Raw genomic sequence first — 19104 nt, 5'->3', positions numbered from 1 at the left:
CTCTTATTATCATTTGAATGGAATGACTTAATTATATTTAATATTTTTAATAGTGTTTTATCTTTACCTTTATAAAGCTAATGACTTCAGCTATATTAATTAATTACTTTTTTCGTACATTTACAGGATCGCCACCACTCACTGGTTCTGGTACTGTCAAAATTATTGTTCAAGACGTTAATGATAATAGTCCTGATTTTCAAAGGCAAAGTTATAAAACTAGCGTTAAAGAGAACTTACCACCTGACACTGTTATACTACAACCAAAAGCAATAGATAAAGATGTTGGAAATAATGCAAAAATTAAGTATAGTCTTCTTGGTGATAAATCAGAAAGATTTAAAATTGATCCTGTAACTGGTGAAATCTCGACAAATGCTACATTAGATAGAGAAGACTGGGATGCTTACTACTTAATAATAATGGCTCAAGATTCTTCAACTACTGATCCTAGAACTGCTACTGCTAACCTTACAATTATAGTAGACGATGAAAATGATAATACTCCTACATTTCCTCAAACGATGTATGAAGTCTACATTTCTGAACGCACTATGCCAGGTGATTTTATTTTTGGTGTGAAAGCAAAAGATAATGATATCGGTCTTAATAGAAAAATAATCTACGATTTGAAAGGTGATCACCAAAACTTATTTAGTATAAATAAAGACACTGGAGTTATTAAAGCAAAAGAAAATTTAATAAAGTATAAAGATAAAAATAGATCGACATTTATGCTTATCATATTAGCAACTGATAGTGGAGTACTTTCAAGACAAAGTTCAACAGAATTGATTCTAATACCAAAATCCGGTAAAAACTTCCCAAAATTTACTGTAAATAATAAATTAACTTTTACCTTTCCCGAAGATACACCCGAAGGAGTTTTAGTAACTAGACTATCTGCGACATCGCCCAAAAAACGACCAACAGGGTTGTTACAATATTCTGTCGCAGGAGGTAATGTCGGCGATGCTTTGAGAGTTGAACCAATGAGTGGAGAAATATTTATAACGGGGAAAGGCCTTGATTACGAGACAATGCCTCTATACGAAGTTTGGTTTGAAGTTAAAGATTCCGATAATCCACCCCTGAAGTCTTTTATTGAAATTGAAATTAAAGTTGCTGATTCAAATGATAATGCACCTGTCATCGAAAATGTGTTGTACAATGCAACAGTTCCTGAAGAAGAATCTCCACCACAAACAGTAATAAAAATTGAAGCACACGACGATGATTCCAATGAAAATGGAAGAATATCTTTTAGACTTGTTAATGATTATGAGGAAACTTTTGTAATTGATTCGGAAAGTGGAGAAATTTTCACAAATATTGCTTTAGATAGAGAATCAATTGCATTTTATGAAATTTTAGTGGAAGCTGTCGACCATGGTGTACCACAGCTTATAGGAACTTCGACAGTGCTTGTATCAGTTTTGGATAAAAATGACAACCCTCCAAGATTTACACGACTGTTTAGCGTAAATGTCACAGAAAATGCCGAAGTTGGTTCATTTGTAATAAGAGTTACAAGTTCAGATTTAGATACGGGCCCAAATGCTAATGCTACGTATAGTTTCGTTGATAATCCTGGTGAAAAATTTGTTATTGATCCCATAAGTGGTAATGTCACTGTTGCCAGGTCTCTCGATAGAGAATTACAAGATGAATATATTTTGAAAGTTGCAGCAATTGATGGAGCTTGGCGATCGGAAACTCCTTTGACCATAACCATACAAGATCAAAATGACAATGCGCCAGAGTTTGAGTATTCTTATTATAGTTTTAATTTTCCCGAATTACAAAATAAGAATAGTTTTGTTGGCCAAGTAATAGCTACAGATAAGGATAAACAAGGCCCTAACTCAATTATATCATATTCGTTACAACAAACATCTGATCTTTTTACTATTGATCCAGCTACAGGCGAAATACTTAGTAAGTTTATGATGAATTATAAACGAACTTCAGTTAATTCGTCGCCTGAAAACACATATTCTGTTATCGTCGTTGCCACCGATAACGGTAAACCACCAATGTCATCAGAATGCTTGGTGACAATAAATGTCGTAGATGCTAACAATAATAAGCCGAAATTTAAAGATCACGAAAAATTAATACCCGTTCCTCAAGACGCCACCCTTGGTGAAAAAATAGTAAGACTAGTAGCTGAAGATACTTTAGATTTTGGAATAAACGCTGAAATTGAATATTTCGTAGCAGGTGGAAATGGAACTATATACTTTACTATTGACAAAGAAAATGGATGGATTATCGTTTCCAAACAATTTTATTATACCGGGCAGTATTATGAACTTAAAATAAAGGCAGTTGATCGTGGAGTTCCTCCTCAATTTGAAGAAACAAAATTAACATTTGTCGTTACGGGTGAAAATATTTATAGTCCAAGATTTACTGCATTAAGTTATCAAGTGATAGTGCCTGAAAATGAACCGACTGGCTCATCTATTTTAACATTAAATGCAAACGATGAAGATGAAGGGCCTAATGGCATTGTAAGGTATGCTATCACATCTGGAAATGAGGGTAAAGAATTTTGTGTTGATTCGGTCTCAGGAACAATAAGTATTCTTCGTCCACTAGACTACGATGAGATTCAAGAATATCGATTGAATATAACGGCAAAAGATCTTGGATTTAAGCCAAAAGAAACTACAGCCACTATCACTATTATTTTAACAGACATAAACGATAATGCTCCTCAGTTTAATCAATCAAAATATATTGCCTACTTGCCTGAAAATTCACCAATCAATAGTTTTATATTTAAAGTACAAGCTGTTGATATTGACTCTCCTAAAAATTCTATCATAAAATATCATATTTTGAAAAATGAAATGTTATCATTGTTTTATATTAATCAAAATACGGGTGAAATTTTTTCGCGAGAAATATTTGATTACGAAGAAAAGGCAGTCTATAATTTAGAAATAATGGCTGAGAATCCTGATACTATAATGCGGAATATGACCGAAGTAGTTGTTCATGTAACAGGCGTTAATGAATATTATCCGAAATTCATCCAACCTGTTTTTCATTTTGATGTGTCTGAATCGGCGGAAGTAGGAGCGAATGTAGGCGTTATTCAAGCCACTGATCAAGACAGAGGAGAGGATGGAATCATTTACTACTTATTTGTTGGCTCCAGTAACGATAAAGGTTTTAGTATTAATTCACAGACAGGCGTAATAAGAGTTGCTAGATACTTAGATAGAGAAACACAGAATAGAGTTGTATTAACAGTATTAGCGAAAAATTCTGGTGGTATACATGGAAATGATACAGACGAAGCTCAAGTAATCATATCAATACAAGACGGTAACGATCCACCGGAATTTTTAAGACATTATTATGAAGCAACAATTTCAGAAGGTGCTATTATAGGCCAAGAGGTAATTCAAGTGAAAGCAGTTGACAAGGATGTGCGTCCACAAAACAATCAATTCAGTTTCTCTATAATTGAAGGAAACACAAACCAAGATTTTAAAATTGATCCTCAAAGTGGTGTTATTGAAGTTACGCGTCATCTAGATCGAGAAACGTTACCAGCATACTCGCTCGTTATTGGTGCTATTGATACAGGTGCACCCCCACAAACTGGTACGACGACTGTCAAAATAACTTTAACGGATATAAATGACAACGGCCCTGTTTTTGATGTTGATAGCTTTGATGGTTTCGTATATGAGAATGAACCTCCTAATACCAGCATCACTACTTTGTCCGCAAAGGATCCGGACTTACCACCAAATGGTGCACCTTTTTCATACGCTATAATAGGTGGAAAACATCAGAGTTATGTCAAAGTTCATAAGCATACAGGTGTTCTACTAACCACGAAAAAAATTGATAGAGAAATTACACCATACTTAGATGTTCAAATTCAAATTGAAGATAGTGGTACACCGGTCATGCATTCTAATTATTCCATACAAATAAAGATATTAGATAGAAATGATAACCCTCCAACACCCCGGTCAGCACATGTTTTAGTACATGCATTTAACAATAAAATACCATTTGGCAAAATAGCAGACGTTAAACCTAATGATCCAGACATAGTAGGTGACTATAAATGTAAAATTGTCAAGGACCCATCTGACAGCACGCTATCATTATTTAGTATAAGAAAAGGATGTGATCTCTATACAAATGCTGTGCGGCCTGGTCAGGGCTATTCGTTTTCAGTATCTGGAAATGATGGCATACATAAAGAAGTAGTTTCGTCTATAAGTGTAGAGTATTTTTCTTTCGACAATAATACTGTTGAACAGTCTGTAACAACAAGAATATTGAATATGACATCTTCCGACTTTCTAACTCATTATTATAGAATACTATTAGAAATATTAAGAGTTGGTATGAAAAATAAAGAAAATATTTATTTATATAGTATAAATGAAGTGAAAGAAAATATAGATTTGACAATAGCAATTAAGAATATGAATTCTATTTGGAAAAAAGAAAGCACCCAGAATCATATAAAATCGAAGGAATCCGAAATCCGAAAGGTTTTAAAAAGACAAGTTATAATTCCATATTATCCATGTTCTACGCATCAATGTCAGAATGACGGTATTTGTACAGATTCAATTAATGTCTTGGATGGCACCAAAATTACTGAAAGTGCCACGTTGATATTGTCATCGCCTCTGGTTCGCCACGATTATATTTGTCATTGTACTGACAGATTTATGGGAAACAATTGTGAAAAACGACAAGATCCTTGTTCACCTAATCCTTGTCAGTTTGGTGGTCAATGTCGCAAGCAAGGTCATGATTTTGTATGTTCATGTCCGTCGAGGCGCGAAGGTAAGACTTGTGAACTAGAAAGAGATGACGTATGTAGTAGCAACCCATGTAAAAATGGTGGTTCTTGCAAAGAAAGTTCCGATAGAAATTCTTTCTTCTGCTTGTGTCGTCCAGGTTATCGTGGAAATCAATGCGAAGCTTTAGTAGATTCTTGTAGACCAAATCCGTGTATGCATGGAGGAATTTGCATAAGCCTTAAGCCTGGATACAGATGCAGCTGTATAAATGGACGCTATGGTACCCATTGTGAGAGCTCCACGTTTGGTTTCAATGACTTGTCTTATATGCAATTCCCTGCTTTAGATGCATCAACAAATGATATCACAATTATATTTGCAACTACAAAGCCAGATGCTTTACTATTATACAATTATGGAGCACAAACTGGTGGCCGATCCGATTTTATTGCAATAGAATTGCTTGGTGGAAAACCAGTTTTCTCATTTGGAGGTGCAAGAACTTCCATAACATCTGTGGCCCTTACTAATACAGATAAAAGCCTTGCTGATGGAAATTGGTACAAATTAACGGCAACGAGAAATGGGCGTGTCATATCACTAAGTGTAGCCTCATGTACTGACCATGGTGATGTTTGTACTGACTGTGATCCAGGTGATGATTCTTGCTACGACGATGATACTGGACAAGCAGGGTATGTATATTTTTATTGTGCAAATATATAAAAAACGTGAATAATATATTTTTAAAGTATTTTTCTTTACTTAGATATATTAAAGTTAATGTATGATATAGAATAATGTCATTGAACATTATGAAGTTCTCATATATTTTTTTTTAATTTACAGAACCTTAAATTTTAACAACGAACCGTTATTGATCGGCGGACTTCATAAGGCTGACCCAGTGTTAGAGCGCCCAGGACAAATTCATTCTGATGACTTCGTCGGTTGTATGCATAGCATAACAATAAATGGGCGTGTATTAAACTTAACAAATCCTTTGCAAGCCCGGGGAGTTGAACCTAATTGTGGACGTAAAGAAAAAGGAGCTTGCTATAAAGAAGACATTTGTGGTATTGGAGAATGTTTTGACACCTGGAAAAATCATTATTGCAAATGTGACAACAACCTTATTTCACCAGACTGCTTACATTCACTTCAAAGTATTTCGATCGGAGAAAATGGATATCTAACTTATGTAATATCGGAAAAGCATAGAAGAATGCAACTACTTGATTCATTTTATAGTGGAAGTACAATTTGGGATAAAAAATCTGGAAAAGGAATCGGTAAATTAAGTAAATCAAATAACCCTGCTAAATCAATATCCTTTCTCTTCAGAACTCATAAAAAGGATGGAGTGCTTTTTTACGCCGCTACTGACAAATACTATACATTAATAGAATTACAAGGAGGCAAAGTAAGTTATACTTCTAAACAAAATACTATGGTGAATATGAGTCAAATAGAACAAGTAGATGTTGCTGATGGAAATTGGCACAATATCACATTACTGGCATTTGGACGTATTATTAGATTAATTGTTGATGATAAAAATCTGGGCGAGGAATTGGACACAGCTGGAGTACACGATTTTCTAGACCCTTATTTAACAACTATATCTTTAGGGGGTATTAAAGCCGAGTTTATATCAGCTTATAACAAGTTCGAAGGATGTTTAGCGAACTTTACAATCCAGAACGAAGTCCAACCATTTATTGGGAATGGGACTATTTTCAAAGAAGTAGTTAAAACAGGAAAGATCCTCTCTGGATGTCATAGTGCATTTGGTGTCGGATTAGCTCAAAATCCAGATCCCTTAAGCATCGGAATAACCCTTGTTATATCATTTTTCATAATATTGATTGTTGCCATTTTCGGCTCATTCATTGTATTTCGACTACGCAAACAGAAAAAAGAAAAAGGCACAGTTACAGTTGGAAAAAACAGCATGGTACATACAAAACAAAATGGAGGTCCTGCTATGCTTAACGCACCAAATTTAATAGCTGGTACAAATGACAGTCTAATGAATAGAAATGTTCATAGTAATGAAACTAGTCTTAATAGTTACATAACTGATAATGCAGATATCATGCGTAACGTGGGTCATATTGTAGGACCTGAGTTACTATCCAAGAAATATAAAGACCGAGAAATAATGAACTTGGATGCTCCTAGACCTCAGCGACCGGATATAATAGAACGCGAAGTAGTTGGTAAAAGTCCTGCTCTCAGAGAAGATCATCATCCTTTACCAACTCCTTCTTCTAATACTTCCCATCACACTCATGATCACCCAGGTGGAATGGATATCAATTCAGAAGTACCGGAACATTATGACCTAGAAAACGCGAGTTCAATAGCACCTTCGGATATAGATATTGTTTATCACTACAAAGGATATCGTGAAGCCAGTGGTGTCCGAAAATATAAAGCAACTCCACCACCGATGGCAGGATACCACCACAAACATCAAACTCCTCAACACAGACATTCCCCACATCATCCAAGTGGATATCCACCCAGAGTTCTCTCGCAAACTTCACAACACCCACCTCAAACAAGGCAACATCAGACTACTCCTTTAGCTAGATTATCACCCAGCAGTGAATTAAGTCAGCAACCGAGAATACTTACTCTTCATGATATATCTGGAAAACCACTTCAAAGTGCGTTATTAGCTACTACGTCTAGTTCAGGAGGCAAAGATGCATTACATAGTAATAGTGAACGTAGCTTAAATAGCCCTGTTATGTCCCAGTTAAGTGGACAAAGTTCATCCGCTGGACGTAAAACTCCCAGTGCTGCACCGCAGGTTCCACAGGTCGTGACTGTGGGAACTGGCCTCACAGCAGAAGAAATTGAGAGAATGAATGCAAGACAACGAACGTCTAGCCTAGTCTCGACTCTCGATGCAGTATCGAGTTCAAGCGAAGCACCCCGGGTTGGTGGCGTTGGCCATCATATGTCACACAGGCACCATTCACCACAAGTTGACAATAGGAGTTCTACTGGTTCAGACGATGAAAGTGGAAATGATAGCTTTACATGTTCTGAAATAGAATACGATAACAACAGTATAAGTGCTGATAAACCAGAAGATGTAAGGAGACAAAATGCTACTAGTGGAAATAATAATAAGAAACCCATACTGCCACCACCATATGAAAGTTTTGATTCTTCATTTCGAGGTTCATTGAGCACTTTAGTGGCATCTGACGACGACTTAGCTCCACATGTAGGTTCAGCTTTGTACAGACAAGCCAACGGATCACCAGCTTCGTTAGGCTGGAATTGGGGATCAAATTTTGAAAGTATGATAGGCGTTTTTCAAGATATCGCTGAGCTTCCAGACTCAGTCAATGGTCGAATGTCTTCCTCACTAAGATTGCCAAATGGAACACCGAAACCGTCCGAGGAATACGTTTAGATAATAATATGTTCCCACTGTAAATAGGTACTGATATTTAGATTTTAAAACTTTGTACAAAATTGTTAGGACCTTGTATCAAGGTCTTTGTAATTTCTTATTTCTTGCCATAATTGTTGAATTATAGGTTATAATAATTAAGCATTTATATTAGATGAGCTAATATCGTGAACCTCATTGTGTATAATTGTCGAATAATGTGTAGATATTGTAATAATAAGTTTATTTTTTATATCAATGATAGTTTTGTACAATGCATTAAGAAGACTATAATATGTAAATCGGTTGATAACAAAAATAAATAGTGATGTAATAAAGATAAATTAATAATTTCATAGTTATTATATTTGTGTTTAAAAATATACAAACTAGAATATTGGAGTTTCGAATAATTTGATAGTAAATGCTTTAATGAAAAAGTAAAAAAGAGTGTCTGAATACCTGTGTACTTGTGTATAGAATTTGTAATCCAAACAGACTAAGTATTTTGGGTGCTATAATGCAATTTTGTAATAGCCATATTAATTAGTGAACAACGTGCCAAATGTGTCTTCTTTTCAAACAAACTGACTGATTATATACTTATATGTAAATAATAAACTGAATTAAATTATTTTATCTTATTATTTCAATATAATTATCGTTCCTTATTTTATGAATATGATGAAATACATATAACGAATTTAGTTCATGATTAGCCTTTAAAACTTTTCCAGTAGTATTACTGTATCACCAACTCAGTAAAAATAATAAAATGTTTCGATCCTTATTATTATATACGAAATTAAAATTTTGTTAACAATAAAAGTAATATTATTGAAAGTGATATTAGTAATAAGAGGATAAAGAATAATAAATCATATATTGAATCATGAATGTAGCTATGAGCTTTAAAACTTGAAATAAATGAATAGTAGCTTATATTTAACATAATTAATTATATTAAAAAAAAAATCATGTACGTCTATAATTTTTTTAATGTTTTTTGTTTGGATGTTACTAATTTATTGTTTCAACACATCCTTGCCACGTTGACCAGAGAAAGGCTTTACAATATTTAACTAAGTAATAACATCTAAACTATCATTGCTTACCAAATCTATTTTTATATTTACTTTCCTTTTTTGTTGTTTTTTTGTAGATTAACATACTTATTACATGATTTATTTTTTTATACATTTTATACTTTTTAAAATTGTGCCCTGTCACAAATAAACATTTCTTTCTTTCTTTCAAACGTAACTAGTATACTTACAAAATAATTAATATACAATTTAATATGCCGAGTTCCGATCACAAATATAAATTTATGAATACTTTTGTTAGTTACTATGAAACTGTATAAAGAAATCAATTAAAAAAAAATTACGATTTTATTCTATTAACGAACAAGATCTTTCTTGTTATAATCTGGGGATGAATTATCTTTTTAGCGGGTTCTTATGTTCTTAGAAATCTATTTTCAAAATCTTATTCTTCTAGGTTCGATAATATTTTAACTGCAGGCAGGAGACATAACATACATAGTATTTAACATGACTGTATTTTTAGATGTTGAAAAAGAGTAACTACAGAGTTTCTTGCCGGTTCTTCTCGGTAGAATCTACATTCCGAACTGGTGGTAACTTTACTTAAAATTGTTTGTTAAATGACGATTCAAAAGCCTACTTAAATAAAGTATATTGATTGATTGATTTCGCTTGGTACGTCATTAGTTAGTAAGATGTCTTTATAATCAATAGTGGCGTCCACTAGATTAGCGTTTCCCTTGGTAAATAACAATTATAGAAAGAAATAAATTAGGAATTCAGATTGTGACATTTAAAAATTTATTCGAATTAAGCGATCTGTCCGCTTGTACTGCTTATATGTCTACTGCATGCAACGTTTTTTTTATGCGCTCTATATACATTTGATGTACACAGCAAATTCATTTTATACTATTTTAAGGAAATATATTGTATAATGTTACATAATATTTTTATAGTTTACTTTCTGTTACTATATGAAACATAAAGTAGGTACATATCTATTAAAGTACAGGTAGGAAATCATCTGGGCTTGTAATAAAAAATAATAATAACAAACCAATGATGTAGACTTTCTAAAAGAAACTAATAATTATTATATCCTTAAAAATTAAATAAATCAAAATATTTACGATGTGAAATATCGATTCAAAAGTCTGAAAGAGCTGAATTGAATACAATATATTTTAATTGATTTTCAAATTTATTTCATTTATTTTCAAGATTAAATTAAATTTTAAGCTAACCTTCCAATAGGCTCGGTAAATAGTTTCTATCAAGGACAGGCCCAATATTCGGTAGCTATTATTTTTCCTAATTAAAATAGATATCTTAATTATGTATGTACAATTAAATTTATAACATTTACAAAATATTCCTTTACGTTAAGTTTTGTTTCAATTTCACTATCAGTTAAGGCCTTAAGTATAATTATAAAGGGAACACCGTTAACGTCTTAAAGTACACTCTAATGTGATAAGGTGACAATACATGCTTCTACAGTTGTTAATACCGGTAATATTTACATAATTTGGAACAGTAAAACTGTGGAGAATCATTTTTTTGTTTGTTTTTTTATTTTTATTTTTTTTAACATTTCTTATTAAAATGGTTTATCAAGTAATAAATAACGCATATATTTGTAATGAAAACGCGATACTTGTAATGAAAATAGATGAAGCATAATAAAATAATTTAATCGATCATTCATTCATATGCTATGTTATGTATCTATGCAATGCAAAAATATTTTCAAATCAGATTAGACCGTTCAAACAAACCAACAAATACTTAAATTTTTATATATGTATAGTTATATATTCGCATGTAACTAGTGACATGTCCCGGCTATGCCCGGGTGCAATTTTTTAATAAAGAAATAGTATGATAATTATATAGATTTGTATTTGTGTGACCATTAAATTTTATACTGAATAAAAAAATTTAAAACTAGAAAAGCGCAATGAGATTCAATGTCGAATTTGGATACAATATTTCTATATGAAACTTTTAATAATTTGCAAGTTCTGTCAAAAAAGCCTTGTAAATTTAACTGATATTAGTAACCTCCACATATTCATATAATCAAATTAGTTCACATTCTTGTATTTTTTATAACTTATCCGCTACATCATTTTGAAAAATGTAATTATAGCTCACTCGGGAATTTAGAGTTTATTGAAAAAAAATTTAGGGTATAATATGTATCGAGAGCACCGATTAAGTACCACAAGGTTGCTTGCTGTTTTTATAACTAGCTATCCAACAAAATTCATTTACTAATGCGTTTTTATGCTAGTGATAAAATTTATGAAGCACCAGTCTCATGAAAGATTTTCTTTTAAATAGACCTGTGCCTCTTCAAAAAAAAGCGTGTGTTTCCTATTTTTTTTTTGGACACCATTGGTGTAATATACCAAGGTCGTATTTCAGTGCAACGCTTCTTACTTAGTGAAACCTATTCGACGCATAACGATTATTCGTTTGTGACGAGTTACTGCACGCACTTTGATTTTTCTCCAAAAACACAGATTCATTTAATAAAAATAAACAAAACTTTAACGTTAAAATGTCGTATACGCTCTTCGCTGTTCTCTTCTTATATCTTTGTAAGTATAAAAATATTATTGTTTAATTCAATAAAATCGATATTCGATAAAATCAATTATTAAGTAAGCTTAAGTGTCAAAATCATTGATGTTTATTATTATATATATTATTATTGTTGTTGAAAAAATTATGTTTTCGTGTTTTATTATTACAGTATCAAATCTCTACCGACGATTTTTCCGGAATTTGTCCGTGTTGTATTCAATCAATTTGATTGAATTTAGTAGTTTCATGTGCCAGTATTTTGAAGCATCATCTAGAACAAATTCACAATTATAAGTTCAGAATAACAAAAATATATTACATGATGTTTTAGGTTTGAACAATTTTAAATGTGTTTTTATTTTAGTGTTAGATGCGTTCCTTTCTTTATTGATCATATTTGGATTCTTGATTCAAAGGCTGATCTGCATGGTATTCGGCTAACATGTCCATAATGGCGTCATGTCTTTTAAGATTTTAGCCCAGAATATATTTAGTAGTCGCCATTTGATTCTAGAAAAGTTCGTCCTTTTCAATCGTTTTTCTGTCGAAATCCAGTTTCCAGCTAAACAGACATAGTAACTTATGTCTCTTCTTCTTTACGAGTATATTAATATTTCACTTCGTCGTATTTTTAATACATAATAATAAATGGTATAAATTTATTTTTACTATCAAACTTACTCTTGCTTTATTTGATTAAATCCTAAGAAAAGTAAATAACACAATAGTTAACTACCAGCACGATGACATTGTTAAATATTTTCTCGGTCAATGTCATCGAGGTTTTTTATTTCCGTTAAATCACAATTCATCTTATCTATTCATGTATTACAAAGTTTTTTATGAAGGCGAAAATTTAAATATGAATTACTAAATTGACACCGGAAATTACTGAACTTTGCTTTGTGACTAAATTAAAAGGTCAAATTTTATTCTATTTTCCCATTGGACTCGAAATCTACTTTAAATATATCGTTATTAAATTTTCAGTTAAAGTTTTAGAAGATTCGAACTGCTGAAGATAATTTAGATATTCTTGAGTCTGAAAATTCAGCTTTTCACAACGCACCTTGTGTACATTGGTTTGTAATTAAGTTAGTACATACGGGTAATTAGTATCTTTTTTGGGTAAACATAAATTGATACCACGATAGAGCTAAAAATAAAAATCAATTTACATAATTAAAAGAAGTTTTTAATTGTAAATTGCGCCACCAACCTTGGGAACTAAGATATTATGTCCCTTGTGTCACACTGGTAGTTAGGTATACTGGCTCATTCGCCCTTCAAACCGAAACACAACAATATTGAGTATTGTTTTGTGTGGCAGCAGAATATTTAAAGAGTGGGTGATAATTACCTAGACGGGAATGTACAAAGCCCTACTACTAAAAATGCTATCTAATTAAAATAAACAGTTATTTATAAACAAAAGTAATATTGTATCACATAATAAATCGAGAGCTGTTGTAAGTGTATTTTTATCACAAATATTAATGCAAAATTAGTTAAACAAAAAGCCGAATCAACATAATTTTTTCAAGAACAAATCTACTAATAACATCCAATACTCTGATAATTCAATTAGTTACGTTAATTAAAAATGCATTGATTTTCTTTATCCTTAAAGTAAAGCAATGCAATTAATTTTTGAATATTTACATACAAATTCAAAGATATTAATCGTAGATTATTTATTTACAGAATTATTAATTTTAATCCTTAATGCATACACATTTGTGTAAGACTAGATTCATATATATTCATTTAAAAAGTACATCCAACCAACTCCGTAACTGGTAATAGCAATTACGGAAACCATCCCATTGTTTCTTATTTTTACCTCGCCAGAGATTTCGGAATAGTTTTTCGTCAATGTAATATATCTAGGAACGCTATTCCTCATAGCAATTCCAGTACCATAAGCAACTTGCCTTAAGCTCATCCAAAAGATTCATACTATGGAAATATCGGTCAAACTAAAGTTAATGATTTACTATATCCTAATTTAAATTCTAGATAAGTAAGTAGAGGGCAAGTGATACTTCCTTCAAAGATAACTATATCACAAAAAATACAGTTTATGTCTTTTTCCTCTAGGGTAACGTCAATATCATATAATCTCGATGCATTTAGGTTGTATTAGAAAGAAAACCTTGTATTTTCGAATTCCCGCGTTTGCTAATTAAAAGTATATCCCACTTTTCAGCTATTTTATTCAGCTTTTAGTAGACTACATAACTAAGACAATCATTATGAATGAACAATGTACATACATACTCAAATCTTCTAGTATGAAATCGAACAAACATTTATCAAATAAAGGCAAATAACCAACTTACAACAAGTGATTACCTCTACTTTTGACCACCAAAACATTATGAAAATCCATTGTAATTACAGTCATAATTCGAACCGGAACAAAGCAATACTTATGTGAAGTCACCGATAGGTGGACTTGCGAGTACAAAGAGGAGTCAACAAACACAAAACTATCAGCAATTAACATATCCAATCCGAATGTATTTTTTTCCAACTGTGTCTTGCTACTTTTTATTTATTTAAGTCTTTTAATTTTATTTTCTAGCAAAAGGATTTGCAATGTTTGACCATATTTGTGTGTCTCCACCTCTAATTTGTCCGAATGAAAATGTTTCTTTTTGGCTATACACCAGGTAAGAGACTAGTAAATATATAAAATTTTAATATTCCAACAAAGAATGGTATTTACGTATTGCATCAATTATATAGGTCTTAGTGACCTATAAAAATGTATCATTGTTTGACAAAAAAAATAAAGTATCGGTCCATTGATGTGTTACTGATTTTCTCTGCAGGAGAAGTTTTATAGCTTATGTTACAGAATGGCATTTACAATACATATACGAAGATACTGAAGATATTTTCCTTCACCACTAATGATAAGTTTAATTATGAACACAAATTAAGCACATGAAAATTCGGTGGTGCGTGACCTGATTTGAGCCTGCAATCATCGATTAAAATCCACCTTTTCTATAAACTAGGCCAAGAATAAAAACATATACTATTTTAATTTTAAGTTGCTACATTTCGTCTTTTGTTTATTTAGGGCAAATGAAAACAATCCTCACGAGTTAAAAGTCTCGGACACAGATTCCATAGCTTCAGCTCCTTGGGTTAAAAATAGTCCAATTAAGATTTTAATACATGGCTATACGGGACACAGAGACTTCTCTCCTAACACGGAAATAAGGCCAGGTAATAGCACCATATTGATAAAAAAGAGATAAAAATAATCTTAAAGGTATTCGCATGTTATGAAAGTATTAGGGTCGATCTTTAATCTCATCCGCACTAACACAAATTTTAAGCTTTTCTGGAAGGGCTATTGTATGAACAATTCTTTTCAAACTGACACTGCGAGTATTTTCTTTAATAAAATATATAGGACATCTGAAGGATAATCCACATTCGCTATTCAAAGCATCTCTGAAAGAGCTCTTTAAGCGTTAAGAAAATTCTTTGATCATAATTCATTATGTTATTTCATACTTCGTACAATAAAGCAAATTCATAATGTATTCTTGTTACATTAAGTTATATTTTTAAAACAAAACTCTTGAAATGAACTAATTTTAAGTGATACCGTATTTCAGCATACATGGAATGCTGTGACTACAACATAATATCCGTTGACTACAATAAAATCGCATTGGAGCCATGTTACATTCAAGCCGCTCGCAACACTGAGCTGGTAGGAATGTGCCTAGCGCAGTTGATTGACGAAATGGTGCAGAATCATGGCTTCGAGCTCGGACAGTTTCATGTTATAGGCTTTAGTCTAGGCGGGCAAACTGCCGGATATGTTTCCAACTATCTAAAGTCAGGCACACTTAATAGAATTTCAGGTAAAACGAATACTATTAGTTACTTTATATATCAAATCAAATCAATAATATATATCAAATAAGAATATTTGAGACGTGTTGGTATAAATAATAATTGAAATGTATTTAATTACCTATATGTAACGTTATTGTCATAAAATATAAATAAGATAGTTTCTGGATCACCGCCTCAGAACGAAGATTCAATTCTTCTGAAGCGGTGGCCGGCTTTAAATTTAATTTACCTTGTAAAATGACAATTCAAAAGAACTCCCAAGAGGCAACAAATAAACTATATTTTGAACATTTTTAAAATGGGATATTATGAACATCAATATTGTTTCAAAGTAATATTATTTGCTTAATGTAGACTCTGAAATTAATGAGAACTTAATTTTCCTAAGCAGCTAAAAAATTTTCTAGGACTTGATCCTGCTTTACCTTTATTTGCAACGATGGATAAATTGAAGAAACTCGATTCAAGCGATGCGCACTATGTGGATGTTCTTCACACTAATGCCTTAGCGAAAGGGAAATTAGAATCTAGTGGTCACGCAGACTTTTATTCTAATGGAGGTGTCGTCCAACCTGGTTGTACATCTACTGAAAACCAAAGTAAGGAATCTTTACTAATATTATAAATGATTTTTTTAAATTAACATGGTTATTATGGTTGTCTTAAGACATTCGTAGATAATGTCGAAATATCGAGCTCCACCAAATAAAAATAAAAAACATGGTAAATATCCCGTTTTAGATACTGTTAGTAATTATAAATGAATACCTGTAATATATACCTGTTTTGGAATAGAAATAAAAAAGATACAATGGCGTTATTAATAACCTTTGGATGATTATGTGAATAAGGAGGGTGTTTTAAGGTCTTATGGTGGGAAATTGTTGTATTACAAATTTTACATTTTAATAATCAGTCTTAAATTGGAACGATTCGAATATATTATGATGTAATATATAAATCCTTATTTTAGCAAAATCCGGTTGTGACCACGCTAGAGCGCCGATCTATTACGCAGAATCAATTTTAACGACCACGGGATTTTATGCAAAAAAATGCTACTCCTGGATGACTTACATAATTGGATGGTGTGATCTATACTATCGCAGTGATGAAGTACTGTACGGTGAATATGTATCGGAAAAGTAAGTAATAAAGTCAATAACTAACACTCACGAAGGCGAGCCTCTCCACGTTGAACTACACTTAAATTTCAAAACATAGGTAATCATATAATATAGTTTGTAATTTTTGCTGTCGTCACACTTTTATGTCGTATAATCGTATCAAGCACGCGTCACTCAATACTATTGAACGCCGACAATTGAACGTGGAAAGAGGCGTGTTCAATACTTGTATAGCGGTGGTTATGGAGCTCCTTAACCGTAACAGAAACCATCGAATATCCTACAAATCTAACCATAACTCCAGCCAACCAAGAAACCATAGCCGAATCCAATAATAAAACTGTGTATTATATTTTTACATAGTAATAAATTGATTTTACATCGTGTTATATTTAAAGAGAGTAACTAATTGTTTTTAAGGCTAATTGTTTTTAAGGCTAATTGTGTTTATACTAAATAATAGCGAACATATAAAGCCAAGCTTGTAATTATCTCTTTAAGAATTTTTAAATTTGTATCCGTAACTATATCTGAAACCAGTAACATATTATTCATATATCTCTATCCGTATTCAGATCCGAAATTACAGTACATATTAAATCCCTGATGTGTAGCTAATATTGATTCAAAGGCGTAAATCCCATGTAAGATGTACGTTATACCTAATCATAATATTGTCTAAAATTCCAAATTAAAATCTCTGAGCCTTTAATTAATCTAAATGTCATTAATAACATTGAAACATCATTTTTTTTTACATTATTTTTTGTATGATAATGATTATATTAAGTTTAAGTATTGCTTTACTTTTATATCAGGCGCTGTGAAGTTAGTACAAATATTATATTACTTACATATTTCTTTTGTTTTGTTAAATTAAAAGGGACTATAAAGAAATAATTAAATTAAATTCTTAAAAACGAATTTGTTATACACTTTGTTTTAAATTACTCTGGTTCTAAAGGAAGCCTTGGAAAACTAAATACACAGAAATCTTACATATTAAACATTTATCAAAAAAAGTTTATTAAAATGGCAACTTATAAGTTTAACTATCAATTATAATAAGTCAATAAATGTTAGTACCAATCATCAATTGGTAATAAAATAAACACAATAAAATAAGGAACCTAATAAACACAAGTCTTCTTTTGATTAGATCGCCTACTTTTACACTACAGTAGAGCTATTCTGTAAGAAGAAACTCGAAACTCACCGCACAACGAGCGTGAAATGTCAGAATTTAAGACGCGAAATTAACTATAATAATTATAAAATGTATAGGATACACGAATTTAAATGACGTATCTTCAATCTGTTGTAAACATTTCACGAGTGAGATACGAAGTGAATTCTTACCGAATCAGTTACTGTTCTCAAAAAAAAGAGCCTTGCACAAATATGATCAGCGTCTACTTACTTATACCCTATGGCCACTGATTAATTTTTGTGGATTTTATACAATTATATATTTTTAGACGTATTGCTATTTTTTTTTTATTTCAATGAACATATCATTATTCGTTATGCCAAGAAACTTGTTAATTGTAATATACATAATCAGCTTGTAAATTTCCCACTGCTGGGCTAAGGCCTCCTCTCCCGTTGAGGAGAAGGTATGGAGCATATTCCACCACGCTGCTCCAATGCGGGTTGGTGGAATACACATGTGGCAGAATTTCGTTGAAATTAGACACATGTAGGTTTCCTCACGATGTTTTCCTTCACCGCCGAGCACGAGATGAATTATAAACAAATTAAGCACATGTAAATTCAGTGGTGCCTGCCTGGGTTTGAACCCGAAATCATCGGTTAAGATGCACGCGTTCTAACCACTGGGCCATCTCGGCTCTTTTTATATTTTTTTTTTATTGTAATATAATTAAATCTAAATATTATTATTTCAGTACTACAGGTATTTTCTTCTTTAGTACCAACTCGGAGCCTCCCTACGCTCGTGGCCCTAATACTTTGAACTAGAACTAGAAGATTTACATCTACAGATTGGTAGTTATTATCGACATGCTTTTATTATTTAACATCATCTGAATACGTGTAAAATAAATATTGCAAGACGTTTCACCGACTTCCATATTAATTTAAAAATCTGTATACATTTTCAGGACCGATGACAAATAACTTAAAGGTGGGCCATGATTATGAGGGTCAGAAAAAAAAAACAATTTTAATTATATTTTTTAAATCATAAGCATTGTGTTAATTTATTTTTACAATAAAATAGG

At 31.9% G+C, this 19104-nt stretch overlaps 2 protein-coding genes across 2 annotated transcripts in view; both read left to right on the top strand.

Moving 5' to 3' along the window:
* The window catches only part of LOC113399660 (cadherin-related tumor suppressor), a 104234-nt gene extending 95395 nt beyond the window's left edge, over positions 1-8839 (top strand). The window contains exons 8-9 of the mRNA XM_026639220.2: positions 127-5485; positions 5640-8839. Of these exons, the coding sequence (XP_026495005.2) occupies positions 127-5485; positions 5640-8226 (7946 nt within the window). The 3' untranslated portion in view covers positions 8227-8839. The remainder of the gene's footprint in view (positions 1-126; positions 5486-5639) is intronic.
* A 2989-nt stretch (positions 8840-11828) lies between these two features.
* LOC113403302 (inactive pancreatic lipase-related protein 1-like) lies at positions 11829-18841 on the top strand. The gene is made up of 7 exons (XM_026644169.2): positions 11829-11863; positions 14437-14524; positions 14941-15089; positions 15488-15739; positions 16142-16333; positions 16708-16879; positions 18769-18841. The coding sequence occupies exons 2-7, from the start codon at positions 14451-14453 to the stop codon at positions 18839-18841; spliced, it is 912 nt and encodes a 303-aa protein (XP_026499954.2). The 5' UTR covers positions 11829-11863; positions 14437-14450.
* Positions 18842-19104: the final 263 nt, after the last annotated feature.

Source organism: Vanessa tameamea, chromosome 10 (assembly GCF_037043105.1).
Source record: "Vanessa tameamea isolate UH-Manoa-2023 chromosome 10, ilVanTame1 primary haplotype, whole genome shotgun sequence".
Classification (NCBI taxonomy): Eukaryota; Metazoa; Arthropoda; class Insecta; order Lepidoptera; family Nymphalidae; genus Vanessa; species Vanessa tameamea.
Note: the sequence above shows the minus strand (reverse complement) of the source record. Positions and strands in the feature narration are given on the sequence as shown.

What these genes read in the sequence shown, in the direction of transcription:
- LOC113403302 (XM_026644169.2), top strand. Translation starts at nt 14,451, where the DNA reads ATGTTTGACCATATTTGTGTGTCTCCACCTCTAATTTGTCCGAATGAA. An exon ending in TCTTTTTGGCTATACACCAG is followed by an intron (nt 14,525 to 14,940) that starts GTAAGAGACTAG and finishes TTGTTTATTTAG; the next exon opens with GGCAAATGAAAACAATCCTC. An exon ending in CACACTTAATAGAATTTCAG is followed by an intron (nt 15,740 to 16,141) that starts GTAAAACGAATA and finishes AAAATTTTCTAG; the next exon opens with GACTTGATCCTGCTTTACCT.